This window comes from Podarcis muralis, chromosome 2, assembly GCF_964188315.1.
Source record: "Podarcis muralis chromosome 2, rPodMur119.hap1.1, whole genome shotgun sequence".
NCBI lineage: Eukaryota > Metazoa > Chordata > Lepidosauria > Squamata > Lacertidae > Podarcis > Podarcis muralis.
The window spans coordinates 84,365,189-84,390,563 of NC_135656.1; the positions used below are offsets into that span (position 1 = coordinate 84,365,189).

The 25,375-nt window shown below is 43.2% G+C and overlaps 1 protein-coding gene across 3 annotated transcripts in view; it reads right to left on the minus strand.

The window, feature by feature from the left end:
• Positions 1 to 779: 779 nt before the first annotated feature.
• ABTB1 (ankyrin repeat and BTB domain containing 1) overlaps positions 780 to 25,375 on the minus strand; it is a 37,401-nt gene continuing 12,805 nt past the window's right edge. For all 3 annotated transcript variants that reach the window (XM_077924971.1, XM_028719194.2, XM_077924970.1), the window contains exons 8-12: positions 15,770 to 15,885; positions 12,440 to 12,538; positions 11,177 to 11,344; positions 6,336 to 6,536; positions 780 to 4,356 (exon numbers count right to left, since the gene is read on the minus strand). In XM_077924971.1, the coding sequence (XP_077781097.1) occupies positions 4,150 to 4,356; positions 6,336 to 6,536; positions 11,177 to 11,344; positions 12,440 to 12,538; positions 15,770 to 15,885 (791 nt within the window). In that variant the 3' untranslated portion in view covers positions 780 to 4,149. The remainder of the gene's footprint in view (positions 4,357 to 6,335; positions 6,537 to 11,176; positions 11,345 to 12,439; positions 12,539 to 15,769; positions 15,886 to 25,375) is intronic.

The window sequence follows — 25,375 nt, forward strand, 5'->3', positions numbered from 1 at the left end:
GCCAAATTCAATGCTGCTGTTAAAATAAAATTAGGCAAATCCATATGTGCTAGGACTGAGAAAATAAACTACTGTTCAAGGCGGGGGGAGGGGGGTCACACGGAACCGTCAGTACTGTGTTCAGACCACCAGTGACATGTGATCCCATATATTAGGCCTAAATGTTTTCACTGAGAGGACCAGGTACAGTGGTACCTCTGGTTACGACTGGAATCCGTTTGTAACCAGAAACGGCTCATAACCTGAGGCGCCATTAGCGAAAGTGTGCCTTCCGCTGTGCACGCGCCTCTGGCGTGTGATTTCCGCTCACACCGGAGCTTGTAACCCGCAGCGTGCGCAACCAAAGGCGTTCACAACCAGCGGTACCACTGTATTGTAAAACCCTCCGAGTCACTCACACCAACCTGTTTTCTTACTCCTACCCTGATAGCTACCACAGGCTGTGAGTCACGGGAGGAGGGTTTCATGAGGTACTAGAATTTCAGGAAGGAACTATGAAATTATGCAATATAGGTAGTATGTTTACCTCAGGATCATTACTAGAAGCATGGAATTAAATGGTGTCAAGTCACCACTATTAAACACCCAGCTCTTTGCTTATAACGTGCACAACTTATTAATCTGAAGATGGTGCCAGGGTGGAAAAACATTTGTGTGGCATTTGACAGTTCCATGTCATCACAACCACAGCTACTGCCTGGGGGGGGAGGGAGCATGTAAGAAACCCTTTTAAGCACTCATTCATATAATGAATTAATGACACACAGCCAAACCAGATCTAATGAAATAAACTCTTTATTGCTGCACACATGCTTATATATTAAGCTTTTAAATATATTATTATTATATTGCCATTCTGAAAAGCTTTACATTCTCTTTATTTTTAACAAGTAGCAGAGGGCAGAACCAATGTAAACAAAGGAAACAATTTAAATTTAAATTGTCTTGCAATATAACTACAACCAATAGCCAAGAAAAACAAGTTCAATAAATATTAGAAATCCATTAATTTCATTTTTTAATTATTTAAATAGGCAATTTTTCACTTGTAAGTGTGACTCCTAGTATCTGTTTCCTCTTGCAAAGGGCAAGAATCTAAATACTACCAGACAGTTAGTTGGGAGTGATAGGACAATTCACCAATGTGCTGAACTGAGAAATGCAACTATAAAACTCATTCACACTGGCAATCCATTCTTAATTTCTCCAGCATATTTAAGAGTCTGGGCAAACCTTTGTTACTAGGCAAGAAAACAAAGGCCACCCTGACACTCTTTCACTGCCTCTACAATTAAAAGAAAGAGTCAGAAGTCATTTCACCAGAAGCACCCAGGTGCCATGCTTCTTGACAATTAACTAATTATATTTCACATTTACTTTACCAGACACTTGAAAGAAGAAATACTAGTATGCCTTTTTAAAAAAACTTTCTGTGCTTCTGGTTTGTTTTTGCCCCAATAATTCAGTATTGGCATAAACTCTAAAAGGTCAAACCTAATTTGTTTGCTAAATTCAGCAGATAGCCAACTGATTCCTTTTTCATGATAACAGGAAGACTGCGGAACAGAATGAAACCAGCAGCTCAATAATAAAGTTGTGCCCCTTTCAATATGATGCCCTTTTATTCTGTGAGGTGCCCTTCTAAGTTGTCGCCATAACATGATGGAGAGAAATTATGCCTAGCCAATCCAGGTTCCAAACACTCTAGCATCAAACTTAACTTCTGTGACTACTTTTGGTGAAAAGTAGGGAAAATAATACCTTGGCCAGGTTTTTTAGTTTGCTGCCTCTGCGTAACATAACTGTTCCACATGATTTTGAACAAGTACCATTCTTTTAAGAGATGTGCTTTCCTTGGCACAAAATCAGGAGTCAGAAGTGTCAAATTCTACATCAAGTTAGTTTCATTTGTCAAATACTGCATGGACCCTTACTGTAGATTTGTGGCAGCTCAAAGGGGACTTGTTTAGAGACTGGGATGGCTGTGTATTCCAAAGCAGAGACTGAAATAAGTCAGAGTTTAAGTGCCTCATTTAAGAGAGCCTGCATGGGAATAACATCACATAAATATGGATGATATATATGCCTTGAGATAGAGCCAAGAACACAAAAAACTCAGTCCTGCTACTGTATCTCTCTAGGGACATGAACTACAGGTGTAGAATCTGGGACACCCCCACCCTACCATCTCCCATTCTATCACAAAACATTTAAAGGAAGATGAATCTCCAGTATGGCAGGCAGTAACTTCTGGTAAGCCCTGACTCTGCTTACATGGTTATATAATGTCATTATCTTGTTCAAGTCAAGAAACCAGGTAGGAAAATGGGAAAAGACCCAATGTAAGTTTCTCACTTCATCACACCCATCAATGGAAAGTGAAAAAACAAGTTCTTGACCTTGCTTTGATTGTGAATACTTATCAGTGGAAAGCTGAAGGCCCAGTATTACATCAGCCAGAGCAACTGCATCTACTAATGCAATTGTACTCATGATTAATAGTATTTGTATATATGAATAATCATCCTCACATTGCCAGGATAATCCAAAGTGGGCCTCCTTGTCATATTTATATTTATACAGCACATAATTCTTAAGGGTATGTGGTACAGAGCCACTGCATTATCTTAGCTAGGAAAGTTTCCATGTTAGGCAACACAGCCCTTTCCTGCGTTGTTCACATCCCCACCTCCTCCCAAAATGTTCTCCAATTGCCAAAGTCTCAAAGTAGCGCTTGTTAGGAAGATTTTAAGAGGAGTTTGTGTTAAAAAAACCTACTAACTTGTGGCAGCCTTAAAGGACATGCCTTGGTAAGCTTTGTTACAAGCAGATGTTTCACTCAATTCAGTAGAGTTTAGTGATGGTGGGATGAGCACTAAGCAAGCCCAGATTGTAGCTGCCTCCAACTCCTGCTATTTCTAAAGGGAGGGGCAGGGGGAGATGACACACTGCGCACTCTTGAGCAGTGGTGAGCCACTGTCTGTACACCAACATGCATATACCAGAGTAATGTGATTCATAGACCCTAATTTCGCAACGTGTTGATCACGATATTTGGATCTATGCCAATGTGAGGTCAAGTGTATTGGCACTGGGGGATCATGGGGTGAAGATGGTTGCATGACAGTTATACCCCACCCCACCCCATACCATTACCTGAATAGGGCAATAAGTTATGCTTCCGTGAGAAAGGAGGAAGTGCATGCCACACATACACTCACATACTCCAAACCAGGATTTGAAGACTTTGCAAACCACCTGAACTAAACTTCCAAGCCCAGCAATATCTACAAAATGTCACAACTATGCTTGAAGTGGAACAGACACATGACTAAAGTTCCTGCTAAACATCAGCATTTGAGCATCCTCTACAAAAGTAACATGTAAAGAGTAGGTGGCCAAGTGTGTTTGCACTCGAGACAAAAGTCGAGCCATGCAATTTCGTAGAGTACTACTGTGTTCCAGTAAGAACTGCAGAAATGGGGAATAAAAAACAAATGGGACACCTGAATTGAACAGGAGCTTGCTGAATAATAAGGCATCTGGGTTAGAAAGCCAAGGTTCTGCTCTGCCCCACTGTGCAAATCTGGAAGATAAGGCTGCAGGATGAATAAACACAGCCATTTCTGCAAGGCAAGCAGCAGGCAAATGCAGATACCACTGCACAAGCACAACATTTCTGTAGCCCTGTAGAAGTAAAAGTGCCTATCTCCCTAATTATCCTGTAAAATATGGATCATGAAAGGCAGTCTGATTCATTCCTTAACCAGCGACTGCCTTGAATTTAATCTGCTTGCAGGAAGGTGTTGTGCCAATGTTCTTGCAGGCTGCACCAATTTTCACTAGGCATCGCTGGCCTGCAACATCTGGCAGCCTCACAATATGCCAATCAATACATTCATTAAATTTGGTTTGCAGATCACCCGTCAGCACTATCATGTACAAGCGGCAATGTTTTCAAATCTGAGCTGCTTCCGGGGACCTGGTTCTCAGGAGAAGAAAGGTAGATCAGTATGCAATTGTCAGAATGTTAAGTTAGAAACTGAAATTATGCATAAAAGGGGAAAGCAGCTACAAAACCCAGGGGGGTGAGGAGAGGGAACTCTGAGCTGTGATCTACTGTGAAGTCACACAGGGTGATGTCCCAGATTAGCATTCAAGTCCTATGCTGGCCAGAAGATTATCCAGAGCTTCCAGTTTCTGATTGGCTTCTTCAATTGCACTGTATGTTTGCACGTTGCTGGTTATGTGGAAACGGATGTCGTCAACAAGAGGGATTGAGTCTGTCTCCTGCCGTTCTTCGACTGCCTCAGCATTCTCCTTCACTGCCACAGCAAACTCCTCAAACTCCACTAGCTGGATTGGAAAGAGAAGTGGTGAAGGAAATTGGCAGGCAGATAAGCATATTAGAGTCCTCAGCATAATGATGTCATTTAGAATTTTAAACAGCGGTAGTAGTACAGAAGAAATTCTGATTCAGTGTGTACAATTATGCATCACATGGACATGAGTTACCAAAAAAATAAAATAAAAAGGATTCACACTGAGAGCATAATATTAAATTTCAGAATAGTGGGAAGAAGAATCACTCTATTGTAACACCACACAAAAGAGACCACCTTTTCCATAAGGAGGCCTAATTCAGCTCAATAATTTGAAGAAGACCTGGCAACCAAGAAAAGCATCTCTTTAAAAAAATGCAGACCTAGGTGTGGGATGCAACTTTGACATTAAAAAATGGCAGCACAACTATCTGAAACCTTAAAAAAAACAAAAACATGTTTGCTACATAAAGGCTTTCTGTTTGGAACCACCCATCCCTCTTGCTCCCTCCATCCCACCATTTACTGAACTATTTAACCTCAGAAACAAAAAGTTACCCAACACAAGGTCACTCTAGAACTGGTGTTTTAGCCATTACATAGCACCCACTTAATCTAAGCAATCTTAGTCAACTTCTTCACTAGCTGTCCCAGTGCACTGCCTTTGTGGGTACTGCTCAAACATTTAACAAAGATTCCCATACCCTGTAAAGCAGGAATAGGCGTTTGTAACACTTTTTCACAGAAGCAAAAAAGGCTGATGAAGTACGATACCCACCAAAGGCTACAAAAAGCATGGTTCCACAGGCCTGTGCCTCTATATTCCAATATAAATTCATCATCTAAAAAAATTATTGGTGGCCTATTGTACTAGCACGGCGAAGGTGCAGGAAAAACAGAATCCTTTAGAATTCTTAACAGCGGTGCAGTTAAGTCCTGATTTTTGTTTGGCTAACAAAGGGCTCCCCACTAAGATCCACTTCCTGCTTGTTTTCACTGGGGGAAAATGGGAGAGGAACTTTTGTATAAGTGGATCTGTTAAGAAATCATTTTCTTCAATGTGCTTTCACAGTCAAGAAAGAATTTCACACCTTTCTCAAAGCCTGTTAAGAACAGTTGCAACTTGTGTGGGTGTGCGAATTAGAGCCATTAAAAAAAAAATCAGTGAATTGACCGGGCTCCCAAATGCCCAGCAGAGACAAGACTGTGAACCTGTCTTCATGGGACTGTAGTATGGGACTGTCAGTACTACAACTGGTCACGCAGGAGAGGAGATGGAAAGAAGGCAGCACTCTTGCTCTTCTCCTGGGGCAAACATTGGCATAAATGCATGTTAGTACTGTCCAGTTAAAGCACAATTTAGATTTCTGCACCCATTTAGTTGGGAGATATTTCAAATAATCCTTACCTAAGCATTTCTTGGGGATACGGCATGATATAATATGGGATTAAAGTAGCAGGATGTATGTACTCTGCACGTAACTGAGGTCTGCATGTAGCAGTTAATGCTTAAGGTACAACCTGGTGGGGTTGTGGGACAAACTGATCTTTGTAACCAAGATTCAGTACAAGAAGATATAGCTTGTACTATTAGGCCAATGCTTCTCCATGGAAGCTTACAGTAAAGTAATAGACTCTTGAATCTGCCACAGCTGATACAAATCAACAGAATGTATGAGAACATTCTCTAAAATAAAAACTGTGCCACCATATTTTAGGACTACTTAGGATACTGAGCTCTTTCGTGTGCTACTTCTGAACCTGAAAATCCTCACATTTCAAATAAACTAACCAAGCAACTAGTTCAGGCAAGCAGTTGATTGACAGTCCTCCATATAAACATCCCTTGCTGTTCTACAGGCACTCTCTTCTAGAGAGAACATGATGCCTTGTTTTTAAGAAATGTGGGCAACTATGCATACACCAGGCTTAAAAGGCCTTGAGAGAGATGACTGCTGGTTACCTGTTGGCTGCTGCATACAACCCATCCCTAGGGAAATCTCCCCTCCTTACCTTCTCAATGATCTTTGCCATGTACTCCGTGCACTGGTCCTCCAGCCGGGTCAGCTGAAACAGCTTGGCGATCTTCCAGATGCTGACAACACTTTCCTCATCAAGAACCTGGGCCAAAGTCCTCCCACAAAGGCGCTTGAGCCCAGGTAACAGGTACATGTCTGCGACGCAAAGCACTTCATAGGCATTATCAGGAGACAGCTGCCGTGACAAAAGGGCATCCATCAAAATGGGCTCGGTATCAAAACTAAAACCCTGTCTGGAAATCACATCTGACCGCAACAGTGACACTCATTTATATGATTAAATGCAATTTATTTATATTCTGCCCAAAGACTTGAAGTTCATAACTAGTTTAAAAGTCTAGGCACAAGCACAACCAAATCAAATACTCACACACAAGACTTAGCTTTGCCAGCTCAAACCCATACCAGTGAAAATATTTTACAACACCACTTCTGGAAAATTCTCAGGCCTGGATAAATCTTCAGTTGCAGGGCATTCACCAAGTGCACTTCTGTCTGGATATATTTCCTGACAATGCACAGAAGTCATCACTAAGATGCTCTACAATAGCCTTGGGTATCTAAATATTGATTATTTGCACAATAATTCATTTTGCTACACCTGCTTTTTTTAATGGATCTTTTCAGTAAGCACCCATATAAATATAGGTTTTTAAATTATTATCATCATTTTGCGCCCCCTCAGCTTGGCAGGGGAACCACCTGCACTAAATCCAGCGCTGGGTCTATTATGTCAGTGCTAACCCAGAGCATTCTGCTGCCTGAAGAACAGCCTAAATGGCACCCACCAACATTTCTTTCTGCATCCTTCAGACACCAAACTATGGCCTCATCTCTTCTCTGCCACTACCACCTATAGCATGTTGCTTCACTCTGCTTCAAAGCAGAGCCAGCCCCAATTGTTGTAGGTATTATGAAGTCTGGTGTTAACAAGCTAAACATTGTACTGGGCTCAGAGGGGAAGATCTCCCTATTCTTTTCTTCGAAAAAGTGTTGGGAGAAAATCCTGAATGTCTGTATATGCAGGTCTATTGCTTTTGCCCATTTCACTGTTATTCCAAGGATGAAGAGTTTGCACTGTTCAGTTCCCTCCTCAGCCACTGTGTTTTGAAACTTCTTCACATGGCAAACATTGACCAGAGATGTGTCTTTTTTAAAAAAAGAAAGAAAGAAATGATTTAGGAGGAGGACTAAAACCAAAGTCAGCAGGAAGCGAACCTAAGGAGAGTACAGATGTAAAGGCCACATTTTAGCACTATAACTTGTGTACCTTTTTAAAAAGAATTGTTTCAAGGTGGCCAACCATGAAATAAAAACAGCAACAGATGGCGCAAAACGAAGAGCCATTGAAAACAAAGACACATGCCCGGGGAAGCAGATAGCATAAAAAGGCAAGGCAGGTGTCATTAAAAGCCTAACAAAGCAAGAATGTCTTCATCTAGTGCTTAAGAGATAATAGCAAAAAGTGCCAGAAACAAATCAGGGAGTAATTCTAGAATGTGTGTGTCAACCCTGACAAAGCAATCTCTCTCCAACCACCTAACCTCAGAAGGCAGGGAGAAGGCAGGAAAGGGTCTTAGACAGGCAAAGATATTCACTGCTGGGTGAGTTCATGTGGAGAATGTTGCTTCAGACACCCCAGTCCCAGGTTGTGCTGAACTTTATAGGTAAAAATGTGCCCAGTAACCAAGGAGGAGGCAATACAGCTCTTTTGGCAGTGGCATAAAATGCTCATGACACCCTGTCCCCGGCTATTACTATTCACACTTCTATCATACCCCTTTTACAAGGAGCAGATACAACACCGGTCACCAGTTTTTAAACCAGCAGAAGTTTCTGGACATTTTTGGAGGGCATTCCCATGAACACTAGCCTTGGCATTACTGTGGGAAAATATAGAAACAAAAAAAGATCCCACTTCTAAGTGGAGTATATAGGGAGACAGATTCATACCTCTGAGCAGTGAATCTACAGTAGTGAATATGTGAGACAGCCTGGTCTGGATGGGCTTGCATGTCCCTGGAAGAGAAATTCTGTACTTTGGGTCTACACCTGGGTCACCTAGAGGCCCAGGTGGCCTCGGTGGCTAGGGGTGTTGGCTTGCCAGCTGTTTCTGACTGGTTTGCCAGCTACAGCTAACTTTGCAACAGAGATGTTGGCCACTGTACCAACATCTGGTAACTTCCAAACTGGATTATTGCACTCTACAAGCAGCTGCCCTTGAAGACCACTTGGAAACTTCAGCTAGCCCAAGTGCATCAGCCACAATACTGGCTGGGGTCGCATTTGGAACTTGTAGAACCCTGTCTTAAAACAGCTGCATTAGATGCCACTTCATTTCCAGGCCCAAGTCAAGGAGCTCATTTCAGTGTTTAAAGCCCCAAACATCCTAGGCCCCAAATATCGGAAATGTCACCTCCTTTCCTACAAACTCTATTGGGCCCTCTTGGTCGTTCCACTGCCTTCAGAAGTTCAGCAGGGGTGGGGAATTGGAGAGGGCATTTTTTGTGTCAGCCCCTAAGTTGTGGAATACCCTCCTCACAGTGGTCTTTCTGGTGTCCTCGCTACGCAGCTTTCTTCATATGCTGATGAAGATGCATCTCTGACCTTTGACAGTTGATATATGTATTTGTAAGACCCATCCTGTTTGCTTTAAACTGTTTTTAGTATTTTGTTTTAAATTGTTGTGACCTGCCCTGGGACGTTATGGTGAAGGGGAAGTAATTAATAAAAATAACATCTGAAATGCAAAGGAGTTCAGTAGTAATCCATACCCAAATTTTGGAATTACTCAAGAACAGGAATGCTTGTGCTATGGGTCATGATTTTTAAAAGAAACTTCCCTAGCCTTAAAGCAAGAGATGGGTGTGTGTGTGTCAAGAAGAAGATAATTGTTTCAAGAGTTCCTTAGCTTGAAAGAAAACAAGGACAGATGGCTTGGTTGGCAGCTTTGCTTCTTGCCCTGCAGGACGACAGATCAAGGGGGGGAAAAGAGATTCATGGTCTCAGAGAGTATTCTGCGGAGCGAAGTGTGCTCTCACTACATTCTACCCTTTAGCATCTCACTTCCCTACAGTGTGAAATGCCTTCCAGATGCAATGAGATTTAGGGGTAAGAGTCTGACAACAACTAGCTGAAGATGGCTCTCAGTCTCTCCACACACCCCACCCCCAGCACAACATGTAAGTATTCTAAGGCAGGAGTGGGGAACCTATAGCCTTCAGTCACACTCCCAAAAATCCCAGCCAGCACAACCAATGGGGTCCAGCAACATCTGGTCCCCCAGCCCTGCTCTCTAAAGGAACAGAACACAAAACAAGGCAAACGGCAGCTCCAAGAGAGACAGCCAATGTATAATAATTCCACTGGAGGAGAGGGAAAGCTGCAGCTATTTTTCAGTTCTGAAAGTGCTCTTGCTTTCCAGCTTGCTGCGTTTGTGAGCTCAGAGCAGTGAGCTGGAGCTTGCTCACTGCATGACAGGGATTCAATTTCCTTGGGAATGAGATTACCACCTCCCACTTCACCTGTCAGTCCTGTAGCTGACGGGAGACTGCAGCCAAAATGCGTATGCACTTCTCAGGATATTAACGAGACATTTGACAAGCCTTTCTTTCAGTGATGGCTTCATCCCCCAAACCGTTGTTGCTGAGTGTTGCCGCCGCCGCGTTCCTTTTCCCACAGATTCGCCACTCGCTTGCTTAGACAGCACCACAACAGGCTGCTGATGTTGACAGTGGCAACACTTTTGCTCCACAGTGACCAAAAGTTCTGCGTCAACTTTTGGTCGACAGGCAAATGCCTGTAACCATTTTGACAGCATGGACACCACCCTGAAGTTTTTCACCTCCTACATTTGCAGACCCTCTGGTTACTCAAAACACAACGCACACTCAACAATTCCTTAAGCATCCTATGCCAAGTCCTGTGCAACAAGTGAAGGATTCACACACTCTCCAGTATTCAATCTAGATTAGGACTTCTGGGAAAAGTGCAACCACGCCTTTTGTTCTGAATGAGACAAGCAGCAGTACAAACAGGAGAAAACAGTGCATCTCTAGCCAGTTCACTGTGTATTGGCACTGCCCCCTAGTGGCAGACTGACCACCCTATGTATTCAAGTGCTGTCACAGAATTCCTCAGATGAGTGAGTACTCCCAGTTGGCATCAGAAAAAATGGACCACATGGGGGCAAGAAAGCAGTCAGTATGAGAGACAGGTTGACTTAGTGGATATATTTTTATCCATGGTGGTTGTTTCTTGTCATTTACGGATGGCTGCACTGCAGTCTTGTAAACAATGTTCACGTCTAACCTCAAATAAAATTCAAGCATTTTGGGGGGAAGGACGTAAGACCCACTAGAAAAGGGAAGAAAATGGGGGAAATGTTTATTGAAGCAGCAAGGGACTGCTGCATGGCTTTTTATGGTGATGTATTAATATGCAGTGAAAGATAAGTGAAAGATCCAGGGTAAGCTGAATAGCTGTTGGCTAGAGCACGGTGCTGATACCTGCACCATGGTTGCAGGTTCGGTCTACATATGGGACAGCTGCATTTTCCTGCATTGCAGGGGGTTGGACTAGATGATCCTCAGGGTCCCTTTTCAACTCTATGATTTCACAGGAAAATATAGGGTTCTCTTATCCCATGGTTGGGACATTTGCAAGTTAACAGTCCTCATTCAATAAGCTTAATACTCTGTTCCCACCACACAGTGGCAATTCTGGCACTTTTCTCCTAGGACCACAGCAGTCCTTGCAAGAACAAACGTTCCAGAAATGGGCTGTGCTCAGAAAGGGTGAAAATTGAAAACTCACCTCTGTGTCATCACTGTAGATGTAATAGAGGACCCTGATGAAGATTTCCTCTGAAATGTTATGGAGGGTAACTACAGGGATGCTAGGTTGGGTCTGCAGCTCCTCGCTTTCAGAGAAGTGATCCTCTAGGAGTGCTTTGAAATAGTCACTGCGGCCACAGAAAAATGCCTGCAAGGAGAGAAGAAAGCAGGAATCTCCCTGGCTCAGCATTGCCCTGCACACCAGGAGAGCAACCAGATATGAATGATTTCTATTGACCCTCCTAGCTTTCGAAGGTTTATTTATTACATCTACCTCCCAAGGGAGTCCAAGGCAGCTCACCTATCAGTGATATAATACAGCTTAGGAAACCCACACATTTAAAGAACGTAGAAACATACAGACAATTCTCAACTTATGCAGCTACACATGCGTTCAGACTGCTGGCCTCAGCATACCAGGTACTGGCAGTTCACACTAGCTCACTTAGTAGACCTGGGAACATGAAAAAGCATGCGGTGAGCTTCTCATTTTCAGCTGGAGGCTCTATAATTGTTGTCTTCAGTGTTACATAGCACTGCAGCCATGTGGCTGAGAAAAGCGGTCAGGCAGAAACATTTAATACCAATCACCTCCAAGAGATAGTGGGATAGTTCGTACCAAGGACTAAGTCCCACAAAACTCAGTGTGACTTACTTCTGAGAAGGCAGGCATAGGATTCTGTTGTGTAGTAGACAATCAGCATGCTCATGAATTGCAGTGAGGACTTCCTTAGAACCCCTGCTCCCCCTGTCCCCGCAACGTAGTGTTACAAATCTGTCTGGCTTTAGAAATATACCTTAAAGGGAAAGGTACCCCTGCCTGTACGGGCCAGTCTTGACAGACTCTAGGGTTGTGCGCCCATCTCACTCAAGAGGCCGGGGGCCAGCGCTGTCCGGAGACACTTCCGGGTCACGTGGCCAGTGTGACATTGCTGCTCTGGCAAGCCAGAGCCACACACGGAAACGCCGTTTACCTTCCCGCTAGTAAGCGGTCCCTATTTATCTACTTGCACCCGGGGGTGCTTTCGAACTGCTAGGTTGGCAGGCGCTGGGACCGAGCAACGGGAGCGCACCCCGCCGCGGGGATTCGAACCGCCGACCTTTCGATCGGCAAGCCCTAGGCGCTGAGGCTTTTACCCACAGCGCCACCCGTGTCCCATAAAAATATACCTTGGTATGTGCCAAATTGGAAGATGCAAGCGAAAAAGCTGCCCTAGTAAATTAAGTCAATATGAATACATACCTTGTGACACAAGAAATTGTATTCTGCCACCCGGAAACAAACGTCAGGACAGCTGCTAAAGTTGTCAGTGCTGTCAAAAGGCAACTCTCCAAAACCTACCTGTACATACAGAAACAGGGGAAAAAAATTGTTATGACACCTTCTGTATTAGTAACCCTTTTAAAATAAATACCTATCACCAGACAGAAACATTCCTCTATACTTAAGCAATAAATCCTAAAGTATTCTCACAAGGCATTAACCAAGCTTTGTAAGACTGAGGATGCATTCAGACGATCACCTCTACTTTTTAAAAAAGTTTTTAATTTCATTTCAGTGAATCTAGCAAATAAAGCCATCAGTAATAACAACTTCAAAACATTAGAGCTGCAGAGCAGGATGTAAACAATAATTTGGGTAAGAAGATGAATATACAGAAGTTTACAATATCCAAATCTCTCTTAAATCTGCAGAACTTTAGTTTTGCCAACCTGCATCCTGATTCCAGGATTTATTACATTAAGAGATAAAGTAAAGGGCATAAAAATGAACACATGACAATTCCTTAAGTAGTAAATTAAACACATGTATACCTGTTTTCCTAATAGGTAGAGCTGTAATAGCTATAGATCGGGGATTGGGGAGAGAAAAGATGGCTTTGGAATTTCAGTGCATAATTTGACCACCATGGTGTTTTGCTATTGATGGGGTCTGAAAAACAAATCAGGCTAACATAGTAAAATGCAGAGAACTGAGATTACAAAGATTTGTTTTTAAATAGTAAGTGAACTGTAGGACAGGGATATTTACATTTAGTCTTAGGAGATTATCGATCGTTCCCAAATATTACTAATATACACAGCTGCTGTCAGTTATTCACTGAACAAAATTTGTGGGACAAACAGCAGCTTTGTCTCCTTGTTCCTGTTGTTTATACAGTGAAGATTAACACACAAACCTAGGGGTGCCCAAACTTTTTTCAAAGAGGGCCAGATTTGATGAAGTGAACATGCGTGAGGGCCGACCAAAGTTGTTGAGCTTTAAACTGCCACGGGGGCTGGATTAGGCCCCCCAAAACAGACTTTGGACATGCCTGGAATAGGTAATGTCCCCCAGCAGAAGGACACAGCCAGAGGGCATGTGTCTATTGAGGCAATCAGCTCTCTCTGCCAAAAATACAGTCAGCTCTGTAGGAGAAGCTTTGAGTCGTTAGTTGCATTGTAAGAGTCAATAATGTTGCCACAGACTCTACTTATAATCAAACAGTTCTGAAACCCACCCACCCACTTCAAACAGCAATCTGAGATAAACATGGGGGGGGGGGATCACATCATTCTCTACAGATGCTACGTGGACATCTTGCTACTTGTCTGCATAAAGTACAGCACTGACAGGAAAAAGTAAGTACAGGTGACTGAGAAAGAATAGGTTTGTAGGAGTGACTGGTGACTGAAGCCAGAATTAAAAGTGCGGTTTTTGAATAAAAAAATAAATAAAGCGGATTTTAAAAAATGATTGCTAAACCATTCCTCTCTTGAATTATGAAACAACTCATATTGTTTCATGGAGTGCAGGACAAGAGGTCTTGCAGAATTCCGAATTCATTGGCAGACGCTTGGAGCAACCGGCCAGAAATTTTGGGTGGGAGTGTTTCATTACCGTGAAGGCTGTCGGCTCCCACGAAGAAAAGGGGATGGGAATTAATCGCCAGGAAACGTGCGAGGAAAAAATACCGCACATTAAAAAAAAGAGAGACTTACCGGCTCCTGGGGAAGCGGAATATTCCCCAACCCCGCCCCTTTCCCAAACCTTCGGCCAATGGGGATGGAGAGGGGGGGATGTCACTTCCAATACAGGACGCAGGGGGCGCGTGGGTGCTGGCCAGTGGCAGCAGCACAGTGGTAACTTGGCATGTGCCAAAGAGACAACCCAGTAGAAGAGAGCTCCCTTTCCTCGGTGTGAATTTACCACATGGAATTGTCTTAAGCACAGGAAAGCAGGAGGTTTTAATAAACTGTTCAGATTTATATGCACAGAAACTCCCGAATATTAGGGCTATATTTTATTAGTTTAGTTACAAATTCAATAAAAGGGCTGAACCCATTTAAAGCAAATAAAAATTTGAAAAAGGGTTCTACATATAAATCGCACATTAGCGCGCAGAAAACAAGAGAATTAAAACACTGATCAGTGCAGTCACAGGGTTTCACCACAGTGGCAAATGGACATGCTTCAATTATCTGCCACAAATCTAAAACAGAAATCAGGCATCTTCCCCTTGGGCACTGGACTGAACTCATTTGGGTGTCCAAAATTTTCCCTGTGGGTCATTATGAAATTCGAGAATGTGCGACAGAAAGCCTATGCACAAGAGCACTTCCTGCATCCATGATCTGCACCATGTTGCAACGGGCAAAGTGCCAAGCCATAGAAAAGCAACCATGCTGTACCAGGGAACAATAAAGCAGCACAATCTGGCACTAAGAATCCAAAATATCCAGGAATCCCATTCCTAACACCAAAGCAAGTAGAACCAGAAGATCAAGATACATGCAGCACACCCTTATCTCTCCCACCTCACTGTTTTCATATCATTAGAGGCCAGAAACGATTTCCCATGAAAATAAGACCTTTTGACCAAAAGTTGAGGACTTCTACAATAAAATGATCTGAGCAGTGCTATTAATTCATGCCCAGCTTATATGTCACCACATTTCATGTTCTGGTCACAGGCTCTCCTGAAAGTTGAGACAGTCAAGATAGTTTAGCCACGTTCTTACAGAAGACCAACAATGGAACAGGCCAAATCTAGAGTATTACTTCATGGAGAGAGACCACAGTATGTTGGGACTCCCAAAGAAGAGCGAAGAAGACAAATGGCTGTTTCAGGACCAAACAAGGCATGGCATTTGCCACTTCTATTTCACACTACCAAATATAGGAGAATAACAGGCTGTAAGAGAGTGGAATAGCCTAGACATAGCAAAGCAGACCACCCGGGTCTTTTTTTTATTTTATTGGGGGAACCTCTCTCACACACTTTCAGTCATGTACCAAAAGTACAGAGGAGCATGGAAGCTCCCATGCAGATATTCCGGGCAACTATCTCCTCTTTCACACAGCAACGTGGATGCCTGAGAGGGAGCAGAAAGGAGTAGATGTAAGGGAATCCAGCAAGATTGGTGCCCTGACACCATGGAAGCAGAAGCTGACAACGTTCAACTCTAGCGGAGTGGCTGCTGCACAGCCTAAAGAGAGCAAACCAGAACAAATTGCAGAAGTGCAGGACTCCTGAGGGCTTAACTGGCAGGACCCTGTAAGAAGAGGGAGGGGAAAACATATACTTCCTACCCTGAGTTCAGCTGGCAGGGCGCAGTCTGCTAGCAGAGCCAGGTCTTCCTGTAGCCGCGAGTTACCTGGGGGCTCAATCGTCAGCACCTTCACACAGGTCCCTGGCTTGGAAGAAACTGGAAGAGGCAAAAAAAAAAATATATATTCCAAAGTATAGAATCCTGAAGACTATATGGACATCCTCTTGGGAATGTGATGGATAAAGTTATCTGGGGATGTTTTTAAAATTCAAGGATGGCCCACACCCCTTATATGCAAATGTTAGGCAAATAAATAAAGCATTTTAAAAAAAAATATGGAAGAGACTGCTAAGCGTTATGTTTTCCTCCTCCTTTGAAAAGCTCTGGCTACAGAAAAACAAGTAGAATTTTCCCACACAAAACTCATGCTCATGACTGCTTCTGTTACTGCTTTCACAGAGCAGTAGGCCTTCCTTTGTAAGAGATTTGCATGCATTTTGAGATTTAGATTTATGACTACACTGCTGGGGGGACGGGAGGGGGGAATCATGCCTACTAGTTGGCCAAAAAGGCATCTTGAGAGCCAAAGGCAAGTTCTTATTTGCCATCTTCCCCACAAGACCAGAGAGTATGCACATGCTCTGCCGAATTAATATCTGTGATCAGGCACCAATGCACACACCACCAATACCACAGCTAAAGATGGGGGGGGGGGGAGTTTATCAGTGCCCAAAAACATGTAGCGATTCAACTGAACATGTGCATTTTAAAAATGGCAAATTCTATTGATATCACCCATCACCCATTCATACATTAAACAGATTACATGAGGTAGGCAGACAAACAAAAATGGTTCTCTTCAGCAGCATTCACATCCCCATTAAGTTGCTGGTATTAAATTCCGCATCTTTATATGGTTAATCAATATCAAACTGCTTCCAGATCAGAAGTGGGAGAGCCAATGGGTGCCCTCCAGATGTTGCTGGACTCCAGCTCCCATCAGCCCAACCAGCATGTGAAATAGTCAGGGATTATGGGAATTGAAGTCCAACAACGCCTGGAAGCCCTCAGGTTCCTCGCATCTCTGTTCCATAGTGACCTCTTTGGGGGTGTTCACGGACATGTGAAAATGGTTTCAGAGAAAAACACGAACACATCTGACCTGGTAATTGCCATGCAACCGCTTAGTCATTTCTGGAGTTTAACCATGTTAAACAGAACTCCTCTATCTACCCTCGGGATCCAACATCTACAGGGAGCAGAGAGAAATCGGGCAGCTTATCCTCATTTAGCATGATTCTTTGGGAAAGACACTGTTCGCTCCCAATCTCTCTCCTACATGCTAAAACCACATTGATGTGCACTGGTTAAACATGCAAGCTGTAAAAACTCTGGCTACAATTTTACGTCAGCACTCACTATGGGGGCCTTGAGAAAGCCACTGCCTTCAGCTCTGTAGTGTGGTGGCTCACACTGACCCACTTTTCGGGGTTGTTCCAAGGATTGCAGAAGGAATGTAAAACAGAGTGCTCTAAATTCTCAGAAAGGCTATATAAATGCCAAGTAGGATTACTACTATAGTGAACTTCTCTTCAAAAAGAGGAAAAAATACTTGAACACCCTCCTAGCATAAGGACAACAAAGAATCATAATAAAAAAGTCAAGTGGTGCTGCTCGTTCCCAAACTCTGGGTGGCTCAGGGTTGGATGGGCCTTCATAAATGCTGAGGGGATCAAATACTCTTAGGAAATAAAGGATTGCTTTACTGTACGAGCACCAAGGCACTCCACTGCACTGCATGAAAACAAGCTGGCACTTGATGTTATGGTCCAAAGGGGTGGGGGAGGAATACACCACAAAAACAATGTTGGGCGAGATCAGAACAGAGCTTGTACCTGCCCTGGCAATTAACTGAATCTCCTAAAGGAAGCCTGTCTCACAAATATGGAAATAATGGCCCAATCTGCACACAACACTAAAGCATGGTTCAGCATAAAATCCAAGAGCAGGAAGGATCTATTGGGACGATCAGACATTCCCCTCCCCTTGCCTTGAGCTACCATGCTCACTTTTCCTGCGTGGTTTGGAGAATGAGTTCATCAGAATTAAGTTTCCCTTTCTAGGGAACCTGACTTGGCAATATGAACGAATGAGAAATAATGGTTTTAAACAAGCTCTGAGCCAACTTCAAATCATACAGTTAATGAAACTGGCACTGGAAGGGACATGGGTGGCGCTGTGGGTTAAACCACAGAGCCTAGGACTTGCCGATCAGAAGGTCGGCGGTTCGAATCCCTGCGACGGGGTGAGCTCCCGTTGCTCGGTCCCTGCTCCTGCCAACCTAGCAGTTTGAAAGCACATCAAAGTGCAAGTAGATAAATAGATACCGCTCCGGCGGGAAGGTAAACGGCGTTTCCGCATGCTGCTCTGGTTCACCAGAAGCGGCTTAGTCATGCTGGCCACATGACCCGGAAACTGTACGCCGGCTCCCTTGGCCTATAGTGCGAGATGAGCGCCACAACCCCAGAGTCATCCGCGACTGGACCTAACGGTCAGGGGTACCTTTACCTTTACCTATGAACTGGAAACTATAGTGCACGGGTGTCAAACACAAGGCCCGCGGGCCGAATCCGGCCCGCCAGACCTCGTCATGTGGCCCGTGTAGCCGCCGCCAGCCTTCACCTTTTATTCTCGCTTTTTTTTTTTTTGACACAAGAAAGCCGCCTCTTCAGCGCATGCGCGGCAGCCTACAAGCCAGAGAATGTCTGCCCTCTAACGGCGCCGGCCGTTCTACACAGGAAACCTCCACTTTACATGCATTCAGGAAACCTCCACTTTGAGGGTGACCAAACCACGGCCCTTTGAGGGTGACCAAACTGCTGATGCGGCCCCCAATGAATTTGAGTTTGACACCCCTGCTATAGTATAACACAACTGTAGTTTCATAAACCATGGTTTGAAGCTGGCTTGTTCAAAGACTAACCAGAGCTTGTTTTAAAGAACAATCTCTAGCTCATAAAAGCAAGCCATGTTTTGTGGAAAGTGAAACTAAGCTCTGCTTAAATCCACCTCTCTGCTATGAGAGAGGGAAGGGAGCATGCAAGTATGAGGCTCCTGGCTGCTTTTTCCTTGTTGCTCATATTAACACAGCCATCATCTGCGTTCATCATCTATGAATATTTCCTTGTTGTTCATATTACATAGCCATTCCAAGAATTAAAGTAAGGGAATAGATCAATAACTGTTGATGAAGAAGTGGTCGTTTAGTGCATGTCTGGGCACTTGTTGGCATGTACACATATATAGTTCCTTACTGTAAGTACTACCTACATGTTATGAGTCTCCAAAGCCTTGCTGTATGAAGAAGGAGCACCTGAATAGCTTGGTACAGTAAAGCAAGCTGCTGTGATCAATACTAAATCATTAACAAGTAGTATGTATTTATGATGCCATATTGATTTCAGCTTGTGATTATTACACAGTGTTATTTGTCTCCTCCTCCTACACCCAGCTCACGTGGTCTTTATTTTAGGGAGTGTTGTTTATATCTTTTGTTAATACAGAGAACTTGTTTATAATAATATGAACACAACTGCTATTTCAGCACCTTTGGTATTATAAGTGGTTTATCGTGGAAAGAGGTTTTGTAACCAAGAGCTGAAAGCTCATGCCATGATAAACTATTTAGAAATATACCAAAAGTCTTCATTGGTTTACACTTGGGAGTTCAGCAAGAAAAGGAAGTTACTCCTGAGCTGGCTAAGTTAACTCTGCATCAGAACAAGAGGTGGTACGATAAGCGTGACTCAATGGATTTAGAACTTGTCTCCAAATCTCAGGTGACTCACATTGCCATAATAAATTGCTGCTCTTGACATTTTACAGATTACACAGGGATGTCATCTTACCACAACATTGAGAGGTGGGTGAAAGAAGACTGCCACAGTACAATATCTTTCTTCCCAACCCTCCTGCCCCAAATTAACGAGTTGTATATGCCTCAGAAATGTGATTCTAAACAGGCAATACAATGCCTTTCAACAGATACACCATTACTGTCAGCAGGTAAAGAAATTATACCTTTTGCCACTTGAAACTTTGCTTCAACATATGAAGGTGGTGGGTAGGAGGAAAGACTGTTTCTTTCTCACATGAGAGACTACTAACTTCTCAACAGGAATCTCAGGAAATGACAATTCCCTGCCCCTCCTTTTGTTAATTGTGAGGAGCTACATCAGGGTTACGTTATGGTAGAAGACAGAAGAGGAAGGGAGATAGATTAGATCTGCTGGCACAGAGTTACTAGATCAGGCATAGGCAAACTCGGCCCTCCAGATGTTTTGGGACTACAACTCCCATCATCCCTGACCACTGGTCCTGTTAGCTAGGGATGATGGGAGTTGTAGTCCCAAAACATCTGGAGGGCCGAGTTTGCCTATGCCTCCACTAGATCATATTGTACTGAACACTTAATCTCTACAAAAAGCTTCCTTCAGTCCTCAATAAAGTTGCAATAACCCCAACCAACCTATTGTTTTGAAACTTATAAACACGTGTAAATGAATATTTTCAACTAGAAACAGAGAGGGGAAACCCTGGTTCAGATGATTCTATGATGTGTCTGGATGAGCATTAAAAATTGGAAAGCAGCCGAGGAGTGTGGACACTCAAGCAACATGTGTTTAATGGTAAAACACATACTGTACTGGGATCATTTTTATTTAGCAAATACTGTCAAGTATGATCCCATGTCCACTTCTAAACTGAGTCTAAACTGAGTAAACTGCCTGAAGTTCTTGGGGGATACATCAGACCATGAATTAACTTAATTTTGCAAAAATGGGGGTATTCACTGGAAGGAAAAATCAAGGAGCTCAAGTTTCTTTAGGATGTTAATCCCCATTAAAAGAAGCACTGGAGAAAGCACATCACACAGACTGATTGACTGACTGATTGATTGATCGATTAAGGCTTCCCTTAAGAAGTTGTGTCTAGTTCAAATGAGGACAGCATAAACTTAGGCAAAACAAGTGGAAGTTGATGAGGCACAGAAAAGAGAATTTGTAGCTTATTATAAAAGTGTTAAGACATATTTTTAAATGGGAGCAGAAAATCTAAGGAGACAGTTGGGCAACTAGATGACAGAAGAGTGAAAGGATCACTAGGAGGAGCATAGGGAAATTTCAAAGAAGCTGCATGAATTTTCACTGTAAAAGATATTGGACAGATACCCACACAAGGACTTATTGCTGCCATGCAACACTAGAACTTAAGGTCACCCAATGAATTCAGGACAGAAAAAGGAAAACAAGGAATTGTTTATGGAATTCACTGCCACAGGATGTAGTGATGATTCAGAAGGCAATTAAACAAACACGATGAGTAACTGGAAACTCCAAATTTCAGAGGCAGGATGATAGAGGGGCTGGGAGCTGGGGGCACTGTTATACAGTGGCTCTGCTCCTTCCTCCTGGGCCGTGTCCAGAAAGTGGTGTTGGGAGATGAGTGTTCAGACCCCTGGGCTCTCACTTGTGGGGTGCCTCAGGGTTCCGTCCTCTCCCCCATGCTTTTTAACATCTATATGAAGCTGCTGGGAGAGATCATCAGGGGGTTTGCGCTGGGTGTTGATCAGTATGTGGATGATACCCAGCTCTACCTCTTTTAAATCAGAACCAGTGAGGGCAGTGAAGGTGGGAGTGTTTGGAGGCGGTTGGGCAGGTGTAGAGGATTCCCTGGTCCTGAGTGGGGTAACTGTACCCCTCAAGGACCAGGTGAGCAGCCTGGGAGTCATTTTGGACCCACAACTGTCCATGGAGGCGCATGTCAGTTCTGTGTCCAGGGCAGATGTCTACCAGTTCCATCTGGTACGCAGGCGGAGGCCCTACCTGCCCACAGATTGTCTCACTAGAGTGGTGCATGCTCTGGTTATCTCCCGCTTTGACTTCTGCAATGCACTTTACATGGGCTACCTCTGAAGGTGACCCAGAAACGACAACTAATCCTGAATGCAGCAGCTAGACTGGTGACTGGGAGAGGCTGCCGAGACCATATATCACCGGTCCTAAAGGATCTTCATTGGCTCCCAGTGCATTTCCGAGCACAATTCAAAGTTTTGGTGCTAACCTTTAAAGCCCTAAGCGGCCTTGGCCTTGTACACCTGAAGGAGCGTCTCCACCCCCATCATTCTGCCTGGACACTGAGGTCCAGCACCAAGGGCCTTCTGGTAGTTCCCTCAATGTGAGAAGTGAGGCTACAGGAACCAGGCAGAGCGCCTTCCCGGTAGTGGCATCCGCCCTGTGGAATGCCCTTCCATCAGATGTCAAGGAAATAAACAACTACCTGATTTTTAGAAGATGTCTGAAGGCAGCCCTGTTTAGGGAAGTTTTTAATGTTTGATGTTTTATTGTGTTTTTAATATTCTGTTGGGAGCCACCCAGAGTGGCTGGGGAAACCCAGCCAGATGGGCAAGGTATAAATAATAAAACTATTATTATTATTATTATTATTATTATTATTATTAGGCAGAAGGCAGCTGTTGACTTCACATCCTGCTGGCGGACTACCTAGAAACATCTGGCTGGCCACTGTGGAAAATATGCTGTAGTGCTAGATGGACTATTGGCCTGACAAAGCATGTTCTTAAGACGGATGCAAAGAGACTAAAATGAACGCCTGTGTGCCTAGTGGCAAGTCTGGTTCCTCTCCTTAACATCCTCTCCTTATGCTTTGCAATTGTGACAGGCTCAATGCGAACAAAGTTAAGGCTCAGCACTATTTCAGTCATCAACCTAACAGATTACCTAGCCTTTGGGTACATGTGTGTTGTTAGGAACAGATTTCTCCCCTACTTGGTGGGTGCATGCAATTTGTTTATTGTAGTTTTAACTTGCAGAATCTGTTTCAAGTACATTCACAGAACTGTTCCAAAGGGAAACTGGCAGCCTGGTGCCAATTTAAACTCAGAAGCCAAAAGCATATGCAATTTGCTTTCAAGGAGGACTGAGTCAGCCTATATTTCCTATCCAGGAGACACTAAGAAGCAGCAAGATATTCTTTTCTGGAAGAGGAAAAAGAACATTGTCAGAGGGCTGTATATGGAGATGCTTTTGTTTGAAGTTTCTAGCTCATTTAGAAGATAGCAATTTTCTGCTTGAAGTGCTTAGTTAACGCAGATGAAGTGCAAGCTGAAGAACAGAACAGCTAAGTGAGGCAGCCTCCTCCTCTCAAGACCGCCCCCCCTCCAGATGTGTTGTCTATGGCACAGAGAGTTTTTAAAAGACCAATTTGTGTCATGAGTTTTGGTAAAGCACTTTATCACAAGTTTCTGGGAAATGGACCACTATGATGGGCTGCATCTTTCAATCTATGACAGCAATATTGCAGTAATTAAGATTTCGGAACAGATGTAATACAAATGTGAGCATGGTCAGTCAAAAGTAAATAGCTTTTGGTGACAGCAGCGTCAGTAAGATCAACTCACATTTATAAAGTGTCAAGAAAATGGACAAGGCAGCAGCAGCAATTAACATTCATTTAGCACCAACAAGGGTCCAGACGCATGAAAGCAAGGGACTTGTGCCTCTAGGACACCAGTCCAAATGCTTCCTTCTTCCCCAGTGGGAAAAGTGGGAAGCTGAATGGAATATAGTATATTTTGTAGTTTTTGCAACATGGCTAGCTATGCCAGGGTCAAAGCTTAAGTGTTACCAGTACTAAAGGCAGCAGTGGCAGAAGAAGATGTTAAGAGGGGATTGTCAATAAAGGATGCTCTAGCACCTTCAGTTTTGAAGACAGCAGCATATAGAAGCAAGCTAAACTGTTCCTTTCATCACTTAAGGGTTTCTCACAAATGGTGAGAAGCAGAGTACAAAATAATCCTAAAGAAGTGTAAATTTATGATCTGCCTGGCCAACTATTTAAATTCTGATGTCTAATATGACAAAACAAACGACAGCCTTAGCCTTTCAAAGTGTCCAAGAGAGAAAGCAACTCCACTGGTGCAATGGACCTTGGTGTGTGTGGGTGTGTGGGTGGGTGTGTGGGTGGGTGGCAGGGATGACACCAGGTGGTAGTCTTAGTACACAACCAAGGCAGTAAAGCAACTTGTGTTAACCACCTGACTTTTTCCATCCGTGAAGAAATCATAACTATGCATTTCTGGGAATAAGAGTTTATTAGCATCAATCAGCTTAACCTAAAATAAAAGAACTGAAAAACTGTGTAATTAGAGATGCTGAAATATAATCAAACATTAACACAAATATAGCTAAATTAGTTATTCATTATCTCTTTAAGTTGATGAGAGCATGGTTTTTATTAAACTATGCTCATGGGTTATGAAATTCAACTATTCTTAACACACTTGCAGAAAACATACACTACAGGGTGTGAAATATCTATCTGCATCTATCAAGCATTACTACAATACATTATTGTTTGATATCTACAGTTAACCTTACAAAACAAGCAAACAACCTATATATTTAAGCCTGGGAGGGAGCTCCTCAAGTATCCAGTTCAAGATTAATCGTATCTGGTTTAGAGACGAATTTTTTGCTTGCCTCATTTCCTGCAACCTATATCATCCAGTTTAGAAATGGCCTGGAGCCCCACTAAATATTTAAGTTTGACTTCTAGTCTGTTCTTCCTTGATTCATGATCCCAGGGTGGGTTACAGCAATAGAATACATTTAAAACCATGACAGTGTCAAATAATGTAGCATTTCAGAATATAGCACTACTGTACAAAGATGGATAACTAAGCCATTTTTTGAGTGAGTTGCTTATTATTCCAAGTATTTATATTCCACATCATGGGAATGGTCCTTAGGCAGGTAATATTCAAATAGCAGATTGCTGGACCATACCCATGTGTCCCTGTTATGACATATCACAACTCTTTCTAGAAAACAGAAATGCTACAAAGGCTTATGCTAAACACAATTAAATGTCCCATTAGAGTGCTCACCCACTAGTATATACATAGCACAGTAACTTGATGTACAATGGAGACAGAAATTTGTCACCAAATTAAGGGCACATGAATCTACCCTACCTCTCCTTAGTCACTGCACCTATAAGCCTGAAGATCTTGCCCATGTTAGTGCAAGACCTACACAGTTTCTAAAAGCAACAGATTTGGCCTGTTATTTACACTTTAATTACTTCCCAGATAGACTACTGCAGTACAGCATGTGAGACACTGAAGACGATCCTAGATGGCCTAAGACCAAATAACTATTAGGAACACTTACTTTGTTGCCTGCATGGGCTTTAAAATCAGCTTGGAAGTTCCTTTTCTCTGTACCACTTCAAAATATCCATTGGGTAACTTACAGAAGGCAGGACATTTTCTGTGGGTGCTACAATTCTAGAATACCTCAATCAGGAAATCTTTTCACTATGTATTTGAAGACATTTTTGTTTGGTTGGGCTTTCACTGTGCAATTTTGGATCTTGCTCTTGACTGACTTTACCATCCTGGAGACCCATCTTGGCTGTGAATCCTGGAAGACCTGCTGCCTGCCTTGCAGGCCTTTCCCCCCCTGGCCTGGGAGGGCAGGGAGGACTGACTCCAGCTACAAAAGCTAGGGCTGCTGAAAAGGCCAGAGACCATCATAGCTGTCTCTTAGTACAAGTCATCAAG